This window comes from Pseudorca crassidens, chromosome 3, assembly GCF_039906515.1.
Source record: "Pseudorca crassidens isolate mPseCra1 chromosome 3, mPseCra1.hap1, whole genome shotgun sequence".
NCBI lineage: Eukaryota > Metazoa > Chordata > Mammalia > Artiodactyla > Delphinidae > Pseudorca > Pseudorca crassidens.
This window is the reverse complement of record NC_090298.1, coordinates 36442424-36456721: the sequence shown is the minus strand read 5'-3', so window position 1 is coordinate 36456721 and position 14298 is coordinate 36442424. Positions and strand designations below refer to the sequence as shown.

At 43.3% G+C, this 14298-nt stretch overlaps 2 protein-coding genes across 5 annotated transcripts in view; one reads left to right on the top strand and one right to left on the bottom strand.

The window, feature by feature from the left end:
* The window catches only part of NNT (nicotinamide nucleotide transhydrogenase), a 93659-nt gene extending 80908 nt beyond the window's left edge, over window positions 1-12751 (bottom strand). The window contains exons 1-2 of one of the 4 annotated variants that reach the window (XM_067730639.1): window positions 12602-12751; window positions 4590-4793 (exon numbers count right to left, since the gene is read on the bottom strand). In XM_067730639.1, the coding sequence (XP_067586740.1) occupies window positions 4590-4740 (151 nt within the window). In that variant the 5' untranslated portion in view covers window positions 4741-4793; window positions 12602-12751. Of the gene's footprint in view, window positions 1-4589; window positions 4794-11749; window positions 11983-12055; window positions 12212-12469 lie in introns of those variants that run through there. The other 3 variants (XM_067730637.1, XM_067730638.1, XM_067730640.1) reach the window with 3 other exon arrangements.
* PAIP1 (poly(A) binding protein interacting protein 1) overlaps window positions 12508-14298 on the top strand; it is a 42455-nt gene continuing 40664 nt past the window's right edge. The window contains exon 1 of the mRNA XM_067730646.1: window positions 12508-12646. The gene's annotated coding sequence lies outside the window, so the exon portion shown is untranslated. The remainder of the gene's footprint in view (window positions 12647-14298) is intronic.

Genomic DNA, 14298 nt, shown 5'->3' with positions numbered 1-14298 from the left:
TTGGCAATTTGGCCATAGGCAATTCCTCATAGATTTCCCAGTGTTGTATCTTAAGACCTTCCATTCTTGGCCACAACTGATTAGACCAGGGGTGGGCAGCTGGGTCAGAGATAACAGTCTACAGGCCAGACCTAAGGAAAACCAGCAGCCCATGAGATGACTTATACAGGAACTCTGCCTGAGGACACTCCATGTTGGCCAATGACTATCCAACCCAATCAGGTTCTCTCAAAGGGAGTTTGGATGCAAGACCCACCAAAAAGGACAAAGAGAGTAGAAGGGTGCAGCAGCTATTCATAAACACAGCCATGAGATAATCAAAGGGAGGTCAGCAGCCACAACAGTAGAAACATCAGTAGTGGACATGCAGAGGAGTCATGGCTATGAAATCCAGAATAACATCCCACTTTTCCAAGAAGTAGATGAAGGGTTTCCCGGGCTCCCATACTTCCCAAGAATCCATAAAATAAAAATAAACCCTCATCACAAAATATAACATGATGTGATTGTGTTGCCTGCAACACAAAAGAACCTGTATAACACAGAGTTAAATTATTTATATATGGTTCAGACCAGACTTAGCTAAAGTAGACTAGTTTCTTCTGTTGTTTTACTCAATATATGGACACAAACAGATATTTTTTTTTAATGAAGAGCGTCTGCTTCTATATAAGTTTTACTAAAGTTTAGAAAACCCACTCTAGCAATCTAAACTCTGAATATATATAATAAAAAGATAAATCAAATTATCTCTACAGAGTAATTTATTGAGACCTTAGAGAGACTAAATCAACCTAAAATAGCTGCATTTGGACATACAGTCTTAGATCCCACACTGTTTAAGCAGTAATAATTGACAGTAGGCCAAAGGCAAACATATGCTGAATCTTGCTCTCTACTTAAAGGAAGAGGGAGGAAAATAATTGAAAGCTGGCAAATATCTTGAATTAATGTGCAAAATTAAATCACATAAACTAATCTGGAGTTCACTTATCTGACAACCTCAAATTATCTAGGTCCTACCAAAGACAAATGAAGTCGTATCAAAAGGATTTAGGATCCAACCTCAAAGGGCTTCCGCTGGCCAAATATGAGCCAATTTGAGCATCAAAAAGATAATTAATTGCAATGTAGTAAAACACATCTAAAGATGTTAAAATCCATGAGTTCAGGATAATAATAAATGTTTCAAAATCCAAAAAATAAATATTTCCTGGGCCTCCCTGGTGGTGCAGTGGTTGAGAGTCTGCCTGCCAATGCAGGGGACACGGGTTCGTGCCCCGGTCCGGGAAGATCCCACATGCCGCGGAGCGGCTGGGCCCGTGAGCCACGGCTGCTGGGCCTGCGCGTCCGGAGCCTGTGCTCCGCAACGGGAGAGGCCACAGCAGTGAGAGGCCCGCATACCGCAAAAAAATAAATAAATAAATAAATATTTTCTAAAATCTTCATTGGTCAACTCTGGAGAAAGTAAGGTGTGATAGGCAGAATCATGGTCTCCCAAATATATCCATGTCCTAATCCTCAGAATCCAATACATGGCAAAGGAGAATTAAGGTAGCAGATGGAATTAAGGTTGTTAATCAGCTGACCTTGAAACAGGGAGAATATCCTGGATTATTTGGGTGGGCCCAATGTAATCACATGGGTCCTTAAATGTGGAAGAAGGGAGCAGAAGAGTCAGAGTCAAAGAATAATTTGAAGATGCTATCCTGCTGGACTGGAAGGCAGAGGCAGAGGCCATGAGCCAAGGAGTGCAGGCAGTCCCCAGAGGCTGGAAAAGGCAAGGGCACAGATTCTCCCCTAGAGCCTCTGGAAGTGAGAACCATTTCAGACTTTGGCCTCCATAAGTGTAAAATAATGAATTTGTGTTATATGAAGGCAGTAAGTTTGTGATCATCTGTTACAGCAGAAGTAGAAAATGTATACATAAGAAAACCAGCTGATTAGCAAAACTAGTAAATAATGGAAAATAATCAAACATCTACCCACCCTTCCAGTACAATCTCAGAGTGACTAAATACAGTTGGCCCTCCGTATCCACGGATTCAACCAACCACAGATCAAAAATATTAAAAAGATTCCAGAAAGTTCTGAAAAGCAAAACTTGATTGTATTAGGCATTATGAGTAACCTAAGATGATTTCAAGTGTACAGGAGGATGTGTGGAGGTTATGTGCACATACTACACCATTTTATATAAGGGACTTGAGCATCTGCAGATTTTGGTATCCACGGGAAGTCCTGGAACCAATTCCCCATGGATACCAAGGGATGACGTAATACAGGGAAAGATTTTTTAATAGAAAAATTCTAACTAATAAATGAAGATAAAATGATAGAATATCACCATTTTAAAGCCCCTGATAAAAATCACGGATTTACTTAATGATCATCAAATGACTGCTACAGCATTTGAGTGAAAAACTAATGAGAACTTCACAATAGATGGATCACACTGACAGCATCTAAACTCACTGATGAATCTTCTTGATGTGCTACAACAGATAGTACACAACATCACCTATGAAGTACACTTGCCAAAAAAAGCAAACCTGGGTCTGATCAAGCCTCTAGCTCTAGCTAAATGTTACAGAAAATACAAGCGACAGAGAAACTGGTTAAATAATACCAAGGGAATTCAATAAGCTAAACCTAGATAGAATGTGAGAAATTCTACAGAACTAAATTCTTCAACAAATAAATTAAAAAGAAAACAGAGGAGAGGAACATACAGACCAAAAGAGACCTAAGAGACAAGCAAGCAAATACAACACACGGACCCTGTTCGGATCACCATTTGAACAAAGCAACTGTTAAAAAAAAAAAAAGAAAAGAAAAGAAAAAATTGAGAAAATATGAATACTGACTGAAATTACTTTTCATGCTTTTCAATGTGGTAATGAAAGTGTGGTTATATTACGGAATAAATAGGACCCTCATCTTTTAGAGGTAAAAAATAATTATCTAGGAAACAGTCAAGAACCAGAAGTTAAACAAACAAAAAAAGTCTTATGCATAGTTGATATAGAGATCTTGAAGTCCGCGCTTTCACTCACAAGGACAATTCCCATGTGCTCAATGTAGTTATTGGCTTTTACTTTATACACAATTTTATCACACTGGATAATCTGGCTTTTCAGAACACTTTAAAAAAATCTGAAGATAAGGCTGAGGGCTCTCAGAGGCAGGTACCCTGCCAATAGTGACTTGTCATGAGAGAACAAGAAAAGAGCTGTGAAGTCTACAAAAGGCAGACATAAGAACTCAAAAAAACCTTGGGGCTTCCCTGGTGGCGCAGTGGTTGAGAGTCCACCTGCCTATGCAGCGGACACGGATTCGTGCCCCGGTCTGGGAAGATCCCACATGCCGCGGAGCGGCTGGGCCCGTGAGCCATGGCCGCTGAGCCTGCGCGTCCGGAGCCTGTGCTCCGCAACAGGAGAGGCCACAGCAGTGAGAGGCCCGCGTACCGCAAAAAAAAAAAAAAAAAACCTCAAAAAACCTAGCAGTTTAGGCAGCCTTAATGTACAAATAGTCCTACAAACAAAAAGGGAATTATTCTATTTGGCAAAGACTTCTGGTTTCTCTCAAATAACCACGCTGTTCCTCCCCTAAAAATAACAGAATGCTATTTTTATTTGAGTATAAATAAAATAAAATAAAAAAACTAAATGGCCAAGTCTCCCTTAGAGCTACATATTGCCACCTGTCTGAGTTCTGGCCAATGAGGTGTAGACAGAGTGCTAGGAGGGTCTCTGGGCAAGATGCCTAAAATGATCTGACTCAGCTTAGAAGGTTCCCCTTTGACACTCTCCTCCTTCTGGCTTGCACCCCAGAACACAGGCAAGTGGGGTTCCTAGCAAGGAAGGCCTTGGAGGCCACTAGAAGACTTCAGCTCTTACTCTGTGTGACCTAGGAAGCTAGTTGCAAATTTCGAATAGAAGAGTGACATGATCTTTCATTTTAAAAAGATTATTCTCATTGTCATGTACAGAACAGACTGTTGTCGGGGACAGAAGTAGAAAGCAGAGACCACTTAGAAGACTAATGCAATAATCCAGGTGACAGATGGTAGTGGCTTGGACCGGGATGATAACAGTGGTGATGGTGAAAAGAGGAGCGATTCTGGATAAAAGGTAGAGCTGACCTATACCTACTATGCGGATCTGGAATGTCTCCAAGGTTTCTGACCTGAGCAACTGAGATGAAGTTGCCATTTACTAAATCAAGAAACATTAATGCAGATCAATTAATACACCTAGTTCCTAATTCCTGAGCATAGCTGAGCCGTATATGTACAATTCCCCAACACCGACCAGGAAAGAGGAAGAGCTGCTAGGAGAAATGGATACTATGAGCAATAGTTTCTTGGGTACAACTCAACTGATGTGACATTTTTTTTTTCTATTATATTTTCTTTTCTGTTAGCACTGACAGTCAGGAACTTCCATGCATGGAAAATATAAGAAAGCACTCATTTCGTTTTTTACTCAAAATGATCACTGTCAAACACAGGGCTGTAAAACTGCATGCCTTATGTTATCTATCATCAGGAGATCTATTGGCTCCTATGACGTGAAGTGAGACTTTACCTGGTTTTACAGGGGCTTTACACCACAGCGCCTGATGAGTATGAAATGTTCGTAAAAAATCCTTCTTCCTAGGTAGAACCTTACAGGACCCCAAATTGCTAAGGAAAGGGCAGGAACAGCCAGTCGCCACTGTTTTCAGTAGGTTCGCCATGTTCACAGGAGCTCCCAACTTTCTGAATTCCCAATTTCCTTGAAGGTAAATCACTAAAGGAAAGAAAACAAAACATTTCTGTGCTGAGAAAGACATACTTTGCCTTTCGTACATCAAAAACATTAAAAACAAAAAAAAAGCTAATTCAAAGAGGTTGGAAAATAACAGTTAAATGTGGGCATCTACAATGAATTTATTTGCCAAGTCCTTTACTTACAGAAGATGCTTCAAAAGTTTGTTTCTAACTCAGGTATTTAAAACTTGGAATCCGTTTTCCCACTTAAATTGTAGTTATAAACTCACTATTCAATTCCAAGCCTAGGTCACATAAGTCTAATTGATCCTTAATGTAGCTGGAAAGTTAAAAAAAAAAATGCTATAAAGTCCAGTCACATCTTACATGAAAGTTACTGTCTAAGTCAGCTTGTCCAGCAAAAATTGCATAAAGTCAAAATTACCAGTAATTTCCCTTAGATTGTCTAAAATACTGTACAATACAGTAGTACTTGTTTAGCCACCACGCTATACAGAAAACACCCACATACTTTTCAGTGCCTCAGGATATTCATCCTGTGAGATACCCCCCCAAACCCAGACTGACTGAGTGAATGATAGATTCATGTTTGTTGGGTGTACATCGCAAGAAAATTAAACATGCATGGAATATGACTCCGATTTTAAAAAAGAAAGAAAAATTCCATGGTTAACCTTATCACATAGGTTTGTGCTTGCAGATGTGGGCATAACTAGGAATTCTCTCAGTGGTTCCCACAAGTGGCCAGTTTTTGCCAGCTCTAACTGAGCTAGGTGAAGTGTCATCGACCTTTGCTGTTTCTGAGGCTTCAGTGGCTACCTCCACCACCCTCCGTGGCAGATCCCCAGGGGTACATAGAAGGCACTCCCCCAATCCCTCTGACTCCCAATGCTCTCTTTCCTTCAAAAATGGGAAGAAGTAGAGGACCTGGAACTCCATCAATCAACCTCAGCTAACTCCACTAACTATGCCTTCAGGCTCTGCCCCATCATGCGGTCCCTCCTGGGGTCCAGCACCCAAACCCAGCAGACTCCATAAACATACTTCCAGCCTCCAGAGGAAGAAGGGTCTAACTCATTTTTTATGTCATAACTACTGCCACAACTCCCTGAAGCAACTTCCTACAAACACCAGAAAGCAACAATGGGAACAGAAGTACGCGATCCAGGTAGGGCTTATTCTTAAGATGTCCTTTAATTCAACAAACATGTACTGAGGGCTGAGTCTCAGAGGCACAGCCATCAGGAGCATCTGTAGAATTAAACTGGAATAGGTCACAGACTTGGAGATAAGAAAAGTCAACAAGTAATAACACGGCAAGCAGAGTAACACAAATCCAAAGTTCCAGGCATCAAAGGAGATCATGTCCTTCTACAAGGCTAAGAAAAGGAAGGCAAAGGCATTTGAGAAGGAGAGAATACTATGAAAAAAGCTAAGGAAGAGGGAGCATGCAAGATGTGTTCAGGCATGCAATCAAAAATGTGAATAATTCTTTGCATTCAAATAGAAGGTTTTATATTTTCACAGCATTTCCATATATGTCATTTCATCGCAGTCCTAAAGCACTCCTGAGTCAATAAATACCTTCCTCATTCATTCACAGGTCACTTCTACGGTTATTCATGGCTGGGAATGGAGAGCAAATAAGTTCAGAATTCAGCCACCCATTGGAAACATTCACTGAATCTATGCCAAGAACTGAGGGAGATACAAAGATATATAAAACATAATTCTTCGAATTTGGAACCAAGATGGTGGAGTAGAAGGACGTGCTCTCACCCCCTCGTGCGAGAACACCAGAATCACAACTAGCTCCTGGACAATCATCGACAGGAAGGCATGGGACCTCACCAAAAAAGATACCCCACATCCAAAGACAAAGGAGAAGCCACAATGAGACGGTAGGAGGGGTGCAATCACAGTAAAATCAAATCCCATAACTGCTAGGTGGGTGACTCACAGACTGGAGAACACTTATACCACAGAAGTCCACCCGCTGGAGTGAAGGTTCTGAGCCCCACATCAGGCTGCCCAACCTGAGGGTCCGGCAATGGGAGGAGGAATTCCTAGAGAATCAGACTTTGAAGGCCAGCGGGATTTGACTGCAAGACTTCGACGGAACAGCGGGTAACAGAGACTCCACTCTTGAAGGGCACACACAAAGTAGTGTGTGTATAGGGACCCAGGGGAAGGAGCAGTGACCCCATGGGAGACTGAACCAGACCTACCTGCTAGTATTGGAGGGTCTCCTGCAGAGGCGGGGGGGTGGCTGTGGCTCACCATGGTAACAAGGACACGGCAACAGAAGTTCTGGGAAGTACCCCTTGGCATGAGCCCTCCCAGCGTCCGCCATTAGCCCACAAAAGAGCCAGGGATGCAAGGCTTCTTCAATATATGCAGATCAATCAATGTGATACACCATATTAACAAATTAAGGAATAAAAACCATATGATCAACTCAATAGATGCAGAAAAAGCTTTTGACAAAATTCAATGCCCATTTATGGTAAAAACTCTCCAGAAAGTGGGCATAGAGGGAACCTATCTCAACATAATAAAGGCCATATACGACAAACCCACAGCAAACACCATTCTCAAAGGTGAAAAACTGAAAGCATTTCCTCTAAGATCAGAAACGAGACAAGGATGTCCACTCTCGCCACTATTATCCAACATAGTTTTGGAAGTCCCTGCCACGGCAATCAGAGAAGAAAAAGAAATAAAAGGAATCCAAATTGGAAAAGAAGAAGTAAAACTGTCACTGTTTGCAGATGACATGATACTATACATAGGGAATCCTAAAGATGTTAACAGAAAACTACTAGAGCTAATCAATGAATTTGGTAAAGTTGCAGGATACAAAATTAATACACAGAAATCTCTGGCATTCCTATACACTAACAATGAAAGATCATAAAGAGAAATTAAGGAAACAATCCCATTCACCATTGCAACAAAAAGAATAAAATACCTAGGAATAAATCTACCTAAGGAGACAAAAGACTTGTATGCAGAAAACTATAAGACACTGATGAAAGAAATTAAAGATGATACCAACAGATGGAGAGATATACCATGTTTTTGGATTGGAAGAATCAATATTATGAACATGACTATACTACCCAAAGAAATCTACAGATTCAATGCAATCCCTATCAAACTACCAATGGCATTTTTTACAGAACAAAAAACTTAAAATTTGTATGGAGGCACAAAAGACCCGGAATAGCCAAAGCAGTCTTGAGGGAAAAAAACAGAGCTGGAGGAATCAGACTCCCTGACTTCAGACTATACTACAAAGCTACAGTAATGAAGACAATATGGTACTGGCACAAAAACAGAAACATATATCAATGGAACAAGATAGAAAGCCCAGAGATAAACCCACACACCTATGGTCAACTAATCTATGACAAAGGAGGCAAGGATATACAATGGAGAAAAGACAGTCTCTTCAATAAGTGGTGCTGGGAAAACTGGACAGCTACATGTAAAAGAATGAAATTAGAACATTCCCTAACACCATAAACAAAAATAAACTCAAAATGGATTAGGGACCTAAATGTAAGACCGGACACTATAAAACTCTTAGAGGAAAACATAGGAAGAACACTCTTTGACATAAATCACAGCATGATCTTTTTTGATCCACCTCCTAGAGTAATGGAAATAAAAACAAAAATTAACAAATGGGACCTAATGAAACTTAAAAGCTTCTGCACAGCAAAGGAAACCATAAACAAGATGAAAAGACAACCCTCAGAATGGGCGAAAATATTTGCAAACGAATCAACAGACAAAGGATTAATCTACAAAATATATAAACAACTCATGCAGCTCAATATTAAAAAACAAACAACCCAATCCAAAAATGGGCAGAAGACCTATATAGACATTTCTCCAAATGGCCAAGAAGCACATGAAAAGCTGCTCAACATCACTAATTAGAGAAATGCAAATCAAAACTACAATGAGGTATTACCTCACACCAGTTAGAATGGGCATCATCAGAAAATCTACAAACAACAAACGCTGGAGAGGGTGTGGAAAAAAGGGAACCCTCTTGCACTGTTGGTGGGAATGTAAATTGATACAGCCACTATGGAGAACTGTATGTAGGTTCCTTAAAAAACTAAAAATAGAATTACCATATTACCCAGCAATCCGCTACTGTGCATATAACCAGAGAAAACCATAATTCAAAAAGACACATGCACTCCAATGTTCACTGCAGCCCTATTTACAACAGCCAGGTCACGGAAGCAACCTAAATGCCCATCAACAGATGAATGGATAAAGAAGATGTGGTATATATATACAATGGAATATTACTCAGCCATAAAACGGAACGAAATTGGGTCATTTGTTGAGACATGGATGGATCTAGAGTCTGTCATACGGTGAAGTAAATCAGAAAGAGAAAAACAAATATCGTATAGTAACACATATATGTGGAACCTAGAAAAATGGTACAGATGAACTGGTTTGCAGGGCAGAAATTGAGACACAGATGTAGAGAACAAACGTATGGACACCAAGCGGGGTAAGCGGCAGGGGGGTGGGGGTGGGGGTGTGATGAATTGGGAGATTGGGATTGACGTGTATACACTGATGTGTATAAAATTGATGACTAATAAGGACCTGCTGTATAAAAAAATTTAATTTAATTTAAAAATAAAAATATAATTCTTGTCTTGAGGGAGATTTTGAACTACCATTACCAAGGACCTAGTCCTATCCCAACTTCCCCACTTACCCTAGTTTCTCTTCTTGGATCATCCCAGCTCCCCAACAACCACCATTCTCACTGGTCAGGCTTAGCCAGACCTCATCAGCAAAAGAACAAAGCTGCCTAGAATACAGGCCGGGTATAGTCTAAGCCTGCCACACACTCGCTGTTTGACCTGAATCTCTCAGCACCCCAGTCTGCTCATCTATAAAAGGAGCACAGGAAAGCTCCTTTGTAGGACCCCATTAGGCTCTATAAGTTTTATGATTAGATGAGATTTTGCAATGCTTTAAAGCTGAAGTCCTATTTCATGGCCTGGAGCCTGGAAAATTAGCACTGACTACTTGTAAATGTCACTAAGCCTAAATAAAATAAAAATGACCCTGAAAGACATTCAGAGAATATTTGAACCATGCTATCACAGCCTAGGACTTGTTAACATCAAAGATAGTACAGTTGACCCTTGAACAACGGGGGTTTGAACTGCATGGGTCCACTCCTAGGCAGCTATTTTTCAACAGTAAATATTAACATTACTACAATATACACAGTCCGTGGTCGGCTGAATCCTCGGATGGGGAGCAACGGCAGATACAGAGGGCCCTTATTCAAAAGCCAACTGTATTCCATCTTAATTGTCACATTTTCCCCTATCTTCGCTTTAAGGCTCTTTGCTGTTTTATTATCCATGTCTTCTATGGCTTTTAAGCAATGGAGAAAAACTTTACAACTCAAAATTGAAAAAAAAACTGTTTTTTTTAGTATGGCATTCATACAGCCGTTTAATGTAAGTTATTTCGGTAAATATCTCCCCTAATAGATTAAAATCCTTGGAGGCAAGCGCCTGAGAGAGGATAGTATTGAGGCTAAGAGGGTGAACTGGTTGGAAGGCCCCACTCTGCAACACATTAGCTGTGTCACCCTGGCAAGTCACTTCTTTGTGTCTGATTTCACCACCTTTAAAATGGGTTAAATCATAATGGCACCTATCATATAGGGTTATTGTGAGGATTAAAAGGACACAGTATCTTCATTGCTATCAGTGTTCACTTTATTACCTCTGGCCCAGTGCCTTGCACAAAATAGAGGAAATCAACAAGTATTGTTTGACTGAGTGAATGAATAACTAGGGCTAGGTAACCTGAAGCCTGGGGATCTATGAACACATTCTCCAAGAAACTTCAGGAAATTTCCTTTAAAATTAAATGCTGGGCTTCCCTGGTGGCGCAGTGGTTGAGAGTCCGCCTGCCGATGCAGGGGACACGGGTTCGTGCCCCGGTCTGGGAAGATCCCACATGCTGCGGAGCGGCTGGGCCCGTGAGCCATGGCCGCTGAGCCTGCTCGTCCGGAGCCTGTGCTCCGCAACGGGAGAGGCCACAACAGCGAGAGGCCCGCGTACCACAAAAAAAAAAAAAAAAATTAAATGCTATGTAGCTTTGTGGAAAAGTGATTCCATCAGCAAAGCTAAGCAGCCTGAGCACGCTTGCTAATAAGAAAGCAATCCTAAACTGTCCATTCAATTAAAAAAAAAAAAAAGCCAAAGTTTGCAAGTAAAAGGGTGCCCTGGAGAAGAGAGAAATATTTTAAATTAAAGCTCACAAGCCTCACCGTTCCTAACACAGCCTGTCCTACAAGACTCCTTACAGATTCCTTAAGGACTTCCCTGCACCAGAGGGCGAATAAAGGACGCCTGCAACTTTAATAAACAAGTTACACTTCTAAAACGAGACATACCAACCAAGGACACAATACCCTACAAAAGCTTAGACTGGCAGGCAGCGTGACTTTGCCCAAAGCCACGGGTTCAGCTCCTCCCTCTGCAACTAAACTGCCACCCTGCTGGCAGCTGCCCGGGACCGCTATTTATAACGTTCCCCGGAAGCCGATTGGCCGAGGCGGCGTAATAGTCATTCCGCCTCCGGAGTTCGAATCAGCTCTGTCCCCTCCGCTGTCTCTCCCGCATTGCCAACCCCGGCCCCACTCTTGGCCCAATAGAGGCATGCCCCGACCACCACCAGCCCGCCTCCGACATACACTCACAACTTTCGACACCAACTGTGTCTCCAGCCAGTCACCCACCCCAAATTCCCTCCGGGTTCAAGCACAATTTCGGAGGGTCCAGGTGCCACCTCTCTGGGTGCACCACGTACCAAGAGTCCTCTATGACCTCCTTCCCTTCTTCCATCCTGTAACCTGAAACAACCCCGTACAACTCCCGCCGCCCCACACAGCTCCAAAATCTGCACCTGCACAGCTGACACCTCGTTCCCTGCCCTCAGCGAAGACGCAGTTTTCGAATCCACCATCCCGCACTTGCTTCCACGTCGCCCCCGCTCGAGACAAGAAAGGGGGCCCTCGAGGCACTGTTCTCCTTCCCGGCCCAAGGCTCCCGAGGGTCCACCACGTGCAGGGGTCACTGCCGACCCCGCCCCCTTCGGCTCCTTGACAGATCTCCTTCTCCGCGGGCGCCGGGATCTTCTGGACCAGCCCCAAGCCCCCTCCCCAGCTGCGCCCCAGGAGCGCGCCCGGGCTGCCCGCGCCTTGACGCTCACCTTGGCAGGGAGGCCGGGCGGCCGCGGGTTGCGAGGGGACGCCGCGCTGGCAGACCTGGGCTCCAGCCCCGCGGCGCGGCGCCTCCAACCCGGAAGAACAGCCCCAAGCCGGTGGTGGCTGAGGCCACGTGACGACGGCACAGCCCCCACCCCGGCCCAGCGCCCTCTCCTCGCCGGGCCCTGCTTCCCGCCCGGCCGCCTCCACCAGCCCGCCCGCCCGCCCGCCCGCCCGCCAGCCCTCTCTCCGAATGAAAAAACCTCACGAAATGCCCCTTAGCGCACAAAGGCCAGTTACCCCAAGGAACACTTCCCTCTCCTTGGTGGCAGCCAAAAACCTCTTTGTCCCGGGCTCGACCTGTGGCCTACCCGCCCCCCCTCCCGCGTTTTCCCTCGGCCCGTGCTTGTCAATCAAACCTGGAGCCCAATGCAGGCGCTGAAGTTCCCAGGGCTACATTGGTCCTCTCCTGGAGAGCCAGTTACAAAGTGTGATCGCCTCTCCAGTGTCCCACCAGAACAAATGAAATAACAGAACTCCACTTTTGGTACCTGACTTTCCTCTAGCTGTCTAGGAAAAATCAGAACTTCTAAAAGGCAAGTGGGAGGAGGCCAGTAGGTGGTGAAGGGCGGGAATGGGGGCGTTGTTTTTCCATTCCGGACGGAGGGTGGAGTTAAATTCCTCTGAGAAGAAGTCAAGGCCCCAAAATTAACACACGTCTGCTGACTGGTCTTCCTAGGCACGCCCATAGAAAGTCGTGTGCTTCTGTTCGTATTAATATCCAGGGGCTGGAGAGCGCCCTTGGTGGACGTTAAGTGTCCTGACCAGGCCTGGGCTCATTTCGGCAAAACAACTAAAGGACGCTGAAACGTAATGACTTGTGTTACTTAGTCTGCAGGTGTCTTCTGATTAAAAGCTGGAATAATAAGGTAGAGAGTATAAATTGGTTCACTTACCCAAAGCTGAATCATCACGAAGTGTCAGTATGGTCACTGCATTTTTACTTTAATTGAAATATCTAAGATGAGTTAAAAATTATGAATCTCAAAGGCATGAGGCAAACATATTCCATATCCTTAAAAAGAAAGAAACTGCAGGGAAACCCTTATTTTGAGAAGTTTTCTTGTCTTTAACCAACACAAAAGGTCATACAAGTTGAGGACTTCCACTGCATCCAGACGAGGTAAAAACACTCTTCCTGTCCTGGAAGAATTCACAGACAGGAAAGGATAGAGCCTCATGTTTTAAAATAATAATGAACGGTGATAAGTGCAACCCTAGAAACAATTTCAAGATACTGCAAGTACAGTAAGGCAGGAGTAGTTGATAAGGATTAAAACTAAGCTCCTTTCACAATATACCTAAGTCACATCATTATGGTGTACCCCTTAAACATATGCATTGCTGTGTGTCAACTATATCTCAATAAAACTGGGGAAAAAACTAAGGTAGGTTTAAAACATGTGTTGGAGGGTGGAGCAGGGGTTTGCTTCTTTTCTCTCCCAAGGCTTAAACAGTGGTTCCCAGCTGGGGACAATTTTATCCCACAGTGTCAGGAGACATTTTGGTCATCACAGCTGGAAAGGGGAGGCATCTAATGGGTAGAGGCCAGGGATGCTGCTAAACACCCTATATTACACAGGATAGCCCCTTACAACAAAGAATTATCTGGCCCCAAACTTCAACAGTGCTAAGACTGAGAAACCCTGGCTTAAATAAATGCTCAATGGCTTATTTAATTTGATTTAATTTGTGATTATGTGACTGGACAGCAAATCCAAAGATGATATATCGATTTTCACTTTTTCTGTTAAATAGTAAGTATATGGTAATTTTATTTTTTTCATAAATTTATTTATTTTTGGCTGCCTTGGGTCTTTGTTGCTGCGCACAGGTTTTCTCTAGTTGCGGCGAGCGGGGGCTACTCTTCGTTGCGGTGCGTGGGCTTCTCATTGCAGTGGCTTCTCTAGTTGCGGAGCACGGGCTCTAGGCACGCGGGCTTCAGTAGTTGTGGCTCGTGGGCTCAGTTGCTCCGCGGCATGGAGGATCTTCCAGGACCAGGGGTCAAACCCATGTGCCCTGCATTGCCAGGCAGATTCTTAACCACTGCACCACCAGGGAAGCCCAGTATATGGTAATTTTAAAAATTCATTCTGCTCATTTGTCCAACATAATTTGAGTGCATTGCTCCAGATGAAAACATTTGTCATTTGGAGGATTCTGTTTTAGGCTTTAAGCTCCTACATAA